The following is a 9231-nucleotide window of genomic DNA, read 5'->3' on the forward strand; positions in this document are numbered from 1 at the left end:
ATGACTCCCCTACCTATGGCTCCGTGGGTGTTCCTTTTTGGCCTAGCCATATCCTGCGTTCTTGTATGGGGAGCGGGAGCAGAGACCCCCAAGGCCGCCCCGCACGACAAATGGCGCAGCGAGCAGGGTCTCCAGCATGACACATGGCGTAGTCGGCAGGATACGGTGCCGGCCAAAGCTCTCCAAAGGGCGGTGGAGCAGTTTGTGCGTGTGAACACCCAGTCTGAGGAAGACCAGGAGGAGCAGCTGCCGGAGAGCTGGACCCCCGTGGAGGGGTGGGAGGACGTGGACGGTTCTCCCACCAGCACAGGAAAAGCCATGCAGCTGCTGGAGAGATGGAGCCCCGTGGAGAGGTGGAAAGATGTGGACGGTTCCCCAACCAGCACAGGCCGGAGAAAGCGAAGGTCGTTGCAGCCCTGTGGGCCGGGGAAGTTCCTGCTCAGGCAGCCCGGATGCAGGACTTATAGTCCCAGGAGGTAACGCTTGCTGAGTCCTCCGTGGGAGATGAGGGTGGGGTCAAGGTCGTCCCTCACCCCAGGACAGCCCTGGAGAAATGACTATGTACTATGGGGAATTGCCTTCCATCCCTAATTTAATGGACCGCTTGACTGTTTGTTTGGGAACTGTTGTTAGTGGAACTGGGGGATATTTGCTTTTGTCTTTTGACCGGCCGCCATTGAGAATATGTAAGCACCTTGATTGTGAGTCGCTGTTGTTCCAGCAGGGTACCCTGAGAGGCACAGAGAGAGTGGCAGTGCCCTGAGAGCCCTGGCTGAGTCCAGGAAGTCTGGCTGAGCCCTGAAGATACCCTGGCTGTGCCCAGGAAGTCGGGCTGTTCCCAGAGAGAGTGGCAGTGCCCTGAGAGCCCTGGCTGAGTCCAGGAAGTTTGGCTGAGCCCTGAAGATACCCTGGCTGTGCCCAGGAAGTCGGGCTATTCCCAGAGAGAGTGGCAGTGCCCTGAGAGCCCTGGCTGAGTCCAGGAAGTCTGGCTGAGCCCTGAAGGTACCCTGGCTGTGCCCAGGAAGTCGGGCTGTTCCCAGAGAGAGTGGCCGTGTCCTGAGAGCCCTGGCTGTGTCCAGGAAGTGTGGCTGTTCCCAGAGAAAGTGGCAGTGCCCTGAGAAATCCTAGCTGTGCCCGGGGAAACTAGTGGTACCCTAAGAAGTCCAGGAAGTCTGGCTGTGCCCAGGAGTACTGGTGGTGCCCTGAGAAACCCTGGCTGTGTCTGGGAAGACAGGTGGTACCCTAAGAAGTCCAGGAAGTCTGGCTGTGCCCAGGAGTACTGGTGGTGCCCTGAGAAACCCTGGCTGTGTCCGGGAAGACAGGTGGTACCCTAAGAAGTCCAGGAAGTCTGGCAGTGCCCAGGAGTACTGGTGGTGCCCTGAGAAACCCTGGCTGTGTCCGGGAAGACAGGTGGTACCCTAAGAAGTCCAGGAAGTCTGGCAGTGCCCAGGAGTACTGGTGGTGCCCTGAGAAACCCTGACTGTGTCCGGGAAGACAGGTGGTACCCTAAGAAGTCCAGGAAGTCTGGCCGTGCCCAGAAGCACTGGTGGTGCCCTGAGAAACCCTGGCTGTGCCCAGAGAGCCTGGCTGTGTCCAGGATATTGCATTCACCCCCAGGCTCCTCACACAGGTCCCCTCGCGGAAGACGCTTGTCGCGTAGATTGTGAGGCGAGAGCCTGTAGGGGTGGAGTGTGGGGGCGGAGCCCCGGAGAGTAGTTTCCAGGCTCTCGGCCTCACATAGACAGGTGCTGGCTCAGGTAGTAAATGGCCAACTGTGATTGCATGGCCATCAGCTGTGGCTACTTGGCCGTCAGCTGTAACCAGTGAGCCATTGGCCACAATATAACTGCTGTGGCTACGAGGAGGAAGAGGAGAGAGAATGGTGCTAGCAAGAAGATGGCGGCTGGGCTGGCAAGCGTGGATTGCAGTTAGGATGGCTGGTTGCGGACAGTGTGGATCCAGCCTCCAGTGAGAGTATAGTGCCGCCAGAGAGAATATAGTGATATGACTCCCCTACCTATGGCTCCGTGGGTGTTCCTTTTTGGCCTCACCATATCCTGCGTTCTTGTATGGGGAGCGGGAGCAGAGACCCCCAAGGCCGCCCCGCACGACAAATGGCGCAGCGAGCAGGGTCTCCAGCATGACATGGGCTCAGGCTGGGACTCCTGGCAGGAGCAAAGGCAAAAACCATCTGGAAGGACTTCCCTGCAAAGTAGACCACTCAGGAGTCCCACAGATAGAGCTCTAAGCTGGTCACCAGCCCCTCTTTTGAGATTACAAAACACAAGAGTTGATCACAGTCAGAAGATAGAACAGGATGGCCATGAGCTTCAGGTACTGACCTGTCTGACAGAGACTATAAGACAAGGATGCATAAAATAAAAATATGAAAGAAGGAATCAAAAACATTAGGGGCAAAACACTCAAAACAGACCAGCTGATCTGAAAAAGGAACTAAGTACTTAATGGGTTAGTGGTGGGTAAGCCACAGCTAAAGAGAGAACTGTGGTAAAGTGGAAGGCAGACCTGAATAAATTACCCAGAATTTGAAATAGGTTCTAAGAGGCACCTAAAAGTTCCGGAAGGAGGTGCCGGAGACAATGGGCGAAGTAAATTGAGGTTTTTCCAGACTTATCAATGCCAGGTCCTGGGAATCAGGAAGCAGGTGACAGATGGGGAGTGGGACCCACGACAGTGAGTGTGTGGAATTCAAGAGCCCCTGAAGTGGGGCAGCCGGATGGCTCAGTTGGTTAGAGTGCGAGCTCTTAACAAGGTTGCCGGTTCAATTCCCGCATGGGATGGTGGGCTGCACCCCCTGCAACTAAAGATTGAAAACCATGGCAACGGGACTTGGAGCTGAGCTGCGCCCTCCACAACTAGCTTGAAGGACAATGACTTGGAGCTGATGGGCCCTGGAGAAACACACTGTTCCCCAATATTCCCCTATCAAATAAAATTTTTCAAGAAAAAAAAAGAGCCCCTGAAGTTCTGGAGACTAGAGTTTATTTACTGGGCAGACGGGGAGGAGCCAGCCCCTCACTCCTTGAGGGAGAAGTGCATCTTGTCGTTGATCATCTTGCGCTCGGGGTTGAGGCGCTTGAGGATCTGCGCCAGCACGTTCACCGTCTGCTCACTGCTCAGCCCCGTCTTCTTGGTCTGGAACTTTTTCAGCAGGTCCTTGGTGGTCATGGGCTTCCGCGTCAGGTAGCGGCGCACGGCGTCCTCGGTCACCTGCACATCGCTGAGGAGCCAGTGGAAAGGGGGGAAGTGAGTGGAAAGCACCCCCTCCCTGCAGCCCCCGCCCTGCCCCTGCCATCCTCAGCCAACTTACCCGCTGCTGGGAGTTGACTTCCCGGACTGGGGCTGAGGAGTCGACTTCCCAGACAGGCTCTGGGGCCCTGTGTCAAGGCGTAACCGCTTGGCTGTTGTGGTCTCATTGGTCCGCTTCCCTGTGTGAGCAGAGGAAGAGCTGAGTATTAGAACTGGGAGGCTGGACCCGTGGGGAAAACGCCAGGCGAGGTAGTGCCAGGACTATGTGCCCACGAGGCTCAGGGGTAGACAGGCGTCTGCCCTAGATCTGGGCTCAGATCCTGCTGCTCAGTGGGGAGAACGAGGACAGAGGTCAAGAGGTCACAGTAGGTGGGTTGGGGCTGGAAGGCCACTCACCCTGCTCCAGCTTGCTGGCAGCCGCCCGCAGGGTGGAGGAAGTGTTGCCACCATCTGTGCTGGGTGTGCCTGGCCGGCTGTTGCCCCTAGAGCTGCCCCCTGATGGCTTCCGCTCCCTCTTGGGGGGCGTCTTCTTTTTCTATGAATTTTGGGATTGGGGACGTGAACTGGAAAACAGGCACCAAGTCCACCCCACCCCACCCCCACCCCAGGGCTGGGCCTTACTGCCATGAAGAGGGCCGAGGAGGCCTCGCTGTCGATGTCACTCTCCTCCGAGCTGTCTGACTCGTCACTGCTGTCTGTAAAGACCAGAGGAGGGGTGTCAGGCCCAGAAACCCCTGCGCCCACCCTTAGCTCTGTCTCAGAGAAGGGGTCCGAGAGGCAGGGGGCAGGGACCAATTGCTGAGCCCACCTCTCCTCCGCTTCTTCTCCTGTGGCGTAGGTGCCTTCTTCTCCTCCTCCTCCTCTTTCTCCTCCTCAGGCGGCTTCTCCTCCTCGCTCTCACTGCTCTCACTCTGCTCATCCACACCCTTGGGTCCCTCCTCCTGCTGGATGACCTTGGGCTTGCCCTCCAGCTCGTCCTCAGAACTGCTGTAAGAGCCGGCAGAAGGTGAATGCATCCGTCAGGCTGGCCCGGGCTCTCACAGCCACCTCCCACCTGCCTCACCTGGACCCATCAGACATGTAGTCCACCTCCTGGCCCTCAAAGTCCCCATCGTCACTGTCCTCAAAGGCCTCATCGTCCGAACCCTTCTTCTTCTTCTTCTTCCGGCCCGCCTTGGTCATCGGCGCCTTCTTCTTGGCCTTGGGGGCTTTGGCACCTGGGGAAGTGGAGGAGGGCTAAGCACTCATCATGTTGGGACATTGTGGGGACCTCGCCAATGGGGGAGAGATGCCCAGAAGTAGCCACTTCTTAGAGAAAGGAAAGAGCTTGCTGAGAGCGCATCTCTTATACGCAAACCAACCAATCCCAGGTCTATACCTCCAGCCAGCCCCTTTCTCTAATCACACACTCAGGGATTCCCTGCCCTAAATCACCCCTGGAACCCAGAGCCCATTGGAATTATTCCAACTGGCCAATCCTAAGTGTTCATCCTGCCCTGCCTTGTCTTTCCCTCAGAAGCCCCGATAAAGGCTGTGGCCGAGTCCTTCCCATCACTCCTTTCTGCCTCCTGCCAACTCTGGTGCCTCACCCAAGTGGCCCTGTGGTGTGCTGTGCCTGCCTATCATTTCCCAGAGGATGGTGACTCAACTTTTCTTTCAATGGCCTTAACCTCTCCATGCTGTACTGGGCCACCTTTATAAATTAAGCCCCAGGTAGAACTCAGGTGGCTGTCCTGACCACCCCAGCCACCAGGGGGCTCCACCCAGCTCACCCTCCTCGCCGCTCGCCTCGCTGTCATCAGAGGACATCTCCAGGTCATCCTCCAGGTCGTGGATGCGCAGCTCACTGGGCTTTTTGCGGCCACGCTTCTCCTTCTCCTCATCCTCCTCGTCCTGGTCCTGGTCCTTGAGGCGTCGCTGCTGCATGATGCTGAAGTGGTTCAGGACCTTGTTCCTCCTGTGGGCAGGGGTGGGGGTACAGTGAGATCTGATACCTCACTGGGTATCCCCAGAGGGGACCCACAGACATGACCAAGGTGACGTGAGGGATGATCTGACTCCAGGGGACTCACATCCTAACATCACACAGGGAGAGCTGGCCCTTCAGTTCCCTCTGCCCCAGGACCCTCCAGGAAACGGTCTGGGGGTGGTGGTGGCATCCCAGCACTTCTCGGGCTCAAGACCAATCTCAGGCAATAGACACCAGCCTGGGAGAACACAAGGCACCCAGGGACACCCTGCCCTGCTCTGCCAATTTGTGCTCCAGGGCTCAGCCCAGCCACCACCTCCTTAGCTCTCACAGGACCCTGTGTCCTGATGGTTTGATGTCCTCACTGGACTGGGAGCTCCCTGAGGGATGCTGGGGTCTGACTTGGTCGCCATGGAGTCCCCAGCTCCCAGCCAGGCACACAGCTATGGTGATGGACCCCATTTACAGTCATTGTGGGCCCCTGCTGGTGAAGCTGGGAATGACGTTTCTGCATCCTGCCTCTGTCCCAGCCCTGCCCAGGCTCACCCACCTCTCCCACTCCTCCTCGGCCTCCTCAGCGGTGAGCGTGCGGTGCCGGGCCAGCGGCGTGAAGTTGTACCAGTTGTGCACGGGGAAAGCCTCAAAGGCCCCGTCAGGGCACTGAGTGAAGATGTAGTAGGACGTGTTCTCTGTTACGCCTCCCTTCTTTATGCCCTTGAACCTGCAGAGGGACATACATGGTCACGGCCTGGCCAGAGGGACCAGCCCCGGCCCACCCATTTCCCCCTCTACAGAGCCACCTCAGTTCTCCAAGCAAAATCAGAGGCTGGAAGGACTGAACCATGGCAACCTCCTGTCCTCCACCCTCATACTCTTCCCCCGCAAAAGTTCAGACGATTTTACAGAGTGTCCCTACTCTGCCTATAAGGACCAAGGCAGGTGCCGGGCTTCCTGCATCCTGGCCCTTAGAGCTCCTGCACCAGCACCAAGTCAGTTCATCTTCAAAAATAAAACCCCACGTGAGAGGACATGCTGTCACCCCAGCTGTGCATATGGGACACAGAAGTTCACAGAGAGCCCCCAGCAGAGGGCAGGCACCTGCCGCCATCACCACTTACTTCCTCCCTGATTTGCCATTGACACGGAGCAGCCAGGGCTGGTCCTCCGGCCGGAACTCCTTGAGGATGATGCCATATTTCTTCCTCCGAGCCTCCTCCCGCAGCTTGCGATTGAACTCGCTGCCCGCGCCTGACTCAGGCATCTCCTCCTCTTGGTAAATCTTCTTGTTGCTCAGGTCACGCTCCAGCCGGGCCTAGTGGGACAGGGCAGGGAGCAGGAAGCAAAACCTCTTATCAGGGTGTCTGCCTTTGCTTGAGATGTGTCCGCACCCCCAAGAACACCCTATACTCCCCCCAGACTGAGCTGCAGACACTCCAAGCCAACTTCCTGCTTGGCAAACAAGGGTAGAAAGTTGGCACTCAGTGAATGTGAGTGAAGGGATTCAGGCAAGCCTTCCTTATACTACGTCTATTTTTGCAGCTTTTGAGAGTTTGAAATTATTTCCAAATAAGTTAAAAAAACAACAACCAGTAAGACCATTGTGGTGGTCAGGAAAAACAACCTGCTTGGAACTGGCCCTCTTCTCTCTCTGCATTCGATTCTGGACCGCCCCGTGAATTCAGATGCCATTAAAGGCTGAGGTTTTCTAAATTTCGATCTCTGGGCAATTTAGCAGTAGAAATTATTTTGAAATGCACGTAATTCTGCCCTGGCCCTCACCCCTCCATATCCAATCCATCAACAAACCCTGTTGGCTCCACTTCCAAAACACACCATCATTCAATCACTTCTCATCTTGTTTGCCTCAAGACCATCATTGCTCACCATGACCAGAGCTGTCGCCTCAACCCTGCTTCATCTGCCTCAACCCCACAGAGATCACTTTACAACACCCTGTTTAAAACCCTTAGTGGTTTTTGCTGCAGACTGAATGTTTGTGTCTCCGCCACAAAATGCATATGTTGAAACCTAACTCTCGAGTGGGATGGTATCTGAAGGTGGGGCCTTTGGGAGGTGACTAGGTCATGAGGGTGGAGACCTGGTGAATTAGATGAGTGTCCTTAAAAAAAAAAAAAAAAGACCCCAGAGTTCTCTTGCCCCTTCTGAGAGGACAGTGAGCGAGAAGACTGCTGTCTATCAACCAGAAAGTGGGGCTCACCAGACACCGAATATGCTGGGGCCTTGATCTTGGACTTCCAGTCTCCAGAACTGTGAGTAATAAATGTCTATTATTATTTATAAGCCACCCAGTCTATGGTGTTCTGTCAGAGAGGCCCCAATGGACTGAGACAGCTTCCAAAGCCCTTTCCAGAGCCTCTGACAATGGGGGCTCTGAGCTCAACTACAGGTTGTCTCCCCCTCCCTTGCCCAGATAAATCTAGGTCCAAAATGCCCATCAGTGGGCACAACCCCTAAATATTCTCCTTTCAGAAGGCCTCCTGCAGGGCCTAACAAATCTTATTCAAAGGGATGCCCAGCAGCTCAGCCGGGGCCCTATTCATCATTTATCTGCACTGGGGGAGTGCTGAGAAAACTAAGCCTTAGATACTATTACAACTAAGCAACGATTATAACCACGGAGTCCAGGATCAAATTCTAACCCCTTTTGGAACAGGCACTTACTTGATTCCAAGTAGCGAAGTTGACTTTATCGGCTGCATTGAAGGCCATGATGTTGTATTTTTTGGTTGTATTTCTGGAATGGGCAAAAAGAAGCAGTGCTCAGTCAATCAATCCAACAAACTCCCCAGTTCAGCCCTTAGTGCCAGGCAATGATGGGAGCCTTTAATACACCCCAGAGGTTCCCAGTCAGTCAGCGGAGCCAGAGCCATACTCCCAATCCCATGTAGAAGAAGGGACAATGATTTAAGGGAACCCAAGATGTGGGGATAATTTGGAACTCAGCCCTGGAGAGAAGGGAGGGCAAGCAGGGAATGCTTCCTGGCGGAGGAAAATACTGGAACTGGATTTTTGGGATCAACAAGAATCCAGCAGCATTGTCAGCTGGGGAAAACGTATTCCTGGCAGAGGAAATACTAGGCCAGGGGCTGCATCCTACTGCATATTAACGCACTAAGAATTCATTCATTCCTTCCAGCATTCTGTTCAAAAAACAATGATGCCATGGATAGGCCTCAGCTCAAACCCAGCCCCGCCCTCAGGTCACTGCCACTCAGGAGGTGGACTCACCAGCAGCGCCGAGAACGCCTAGAGGCTGGGAAGGTTTTAATCCCTTTTTTGGGGGGTAGGGGGGTGGGAGGTGGGATTTGGGACTTACTTGGGAACTCGAACGACATACTCAGTGATATTATGGCTGCCGGGGCCCTGCGGACAGAGAAAGCGAGATGCCGAGGGGCTGCAGAAGCCGCCGCCGGGTCTCCTGAAACCCGCCTCATACTTACGAAGGCCGCCATGGGCAAGGGTCAGCGGTTAGGGTCTGATCCGATCCGGGTCCTTTTCGTCTCTCCTAGGATCCGCGACCCTCTGTCCGGGGGAAGTTGCCCTCGTGGTGTCGGGTCACTGGCCAGGATCGAGGACCCCAAGTCAGTGGTGCCACCGATCCAGGGAAAAGCTACCCGAAAGCGGCGCTCAGGCAGCTTTCCGCCTCAGTGGCCGCTGCTAACACGTCTGCGCCTGCGCCGCCGACTAACCTGAAAGCGAAACTCTCCCGCAGGCCGCGTCACGACGGCAACTTCCCCTGTGCCCCGGGCCCTTCAACGCGCTGTCACCTAGTTTCCCGGTCCCTTTCAGAGCGGCGAGGCAGTCCGCGTCTGATTTAAGTGCCCCCCAGCGCCTGCACACCAGAGAACCGCTTTATATAGTACGGCTAATCTAATCATGACATATGGGCACGCCCTCCCCGCGAGATCGTCACGCGAGGGCAGCGGGGCATACTGGGAGGGGAGAAAACCTATCCACCCTCGCTGGCTGTC

The 9231-nt window shown here is 55.8% G+C and overlaps 1 protein-coding gene across 4 annotated transcripts; it reads right to left on the bottom strand.

Annotated features, from left to right (window-relative positions):
• Positions 1 to 2986: 2986 nt before the first annotated feature.
• Positions 2987 to 9166, bottom strand: GTF2F1 (general transcription factor IIF subunit 1). Of its 4 annotated transcripts, XM_019710802.3 has the most exons (13): positions 8950 to 9166; positions 8701 to 8818; positions 8577 to 8623; positions 7922 to 7994; positions 6358 to 6551; positions 5790 to 5960; positions 5043 to 5227; positions 4334 to 4487; positions 4079 to 4257; positions 3892 to 3965; positions 3667 to 3805; positions 3332 to 3449; positions 2987 to 3241 (listed from the first exon to the last, which is right to left on the bottom strand). In XM_019710802.3, the coding sequence occupies exons 2-13, from the start codon at positions 8710 to 8712 to the stop codon at positions 3037 to 3039; spliced, it is 1551 nt and encodes a 516-aa protein (XP_019566361.1). In that variant the 5' UTR covers positions 8713 to 8818; positions 8950 to 9166; the 3' UTR covers positions 2987 to 3036. The 4 variants fall into 4 exon arrangements, with proteins under 4 accessions (XP_019566361.1, XP_088648443.1, XP_019566362.1 ...); XM_088792317.1 differs by having other exon boundaries at positions 8701 to 9146; XM_019710803.3 differs by having other exon boundaries at positions 4079 to 4254; positions 8701 to 9139.
• Positions 9167 to 9231: the final 65 nt, after the last annotated feature.

This window comes from Rhinolophus sinicus, chromosome 15, assembly GCF_057876585.1.
Source record: "Rhinolophus sinicus isolate RSI-liver-muscle chromosome 15, RSI-T2T, whole genome shotgun sequence".
Taxonomy (NCBI): Eukaryota; Metazoa; Chordata; class Mammalia; order Chiroptera; family Rhinolophidae; genus Rhinolophus; species Rhinolophus sinicus.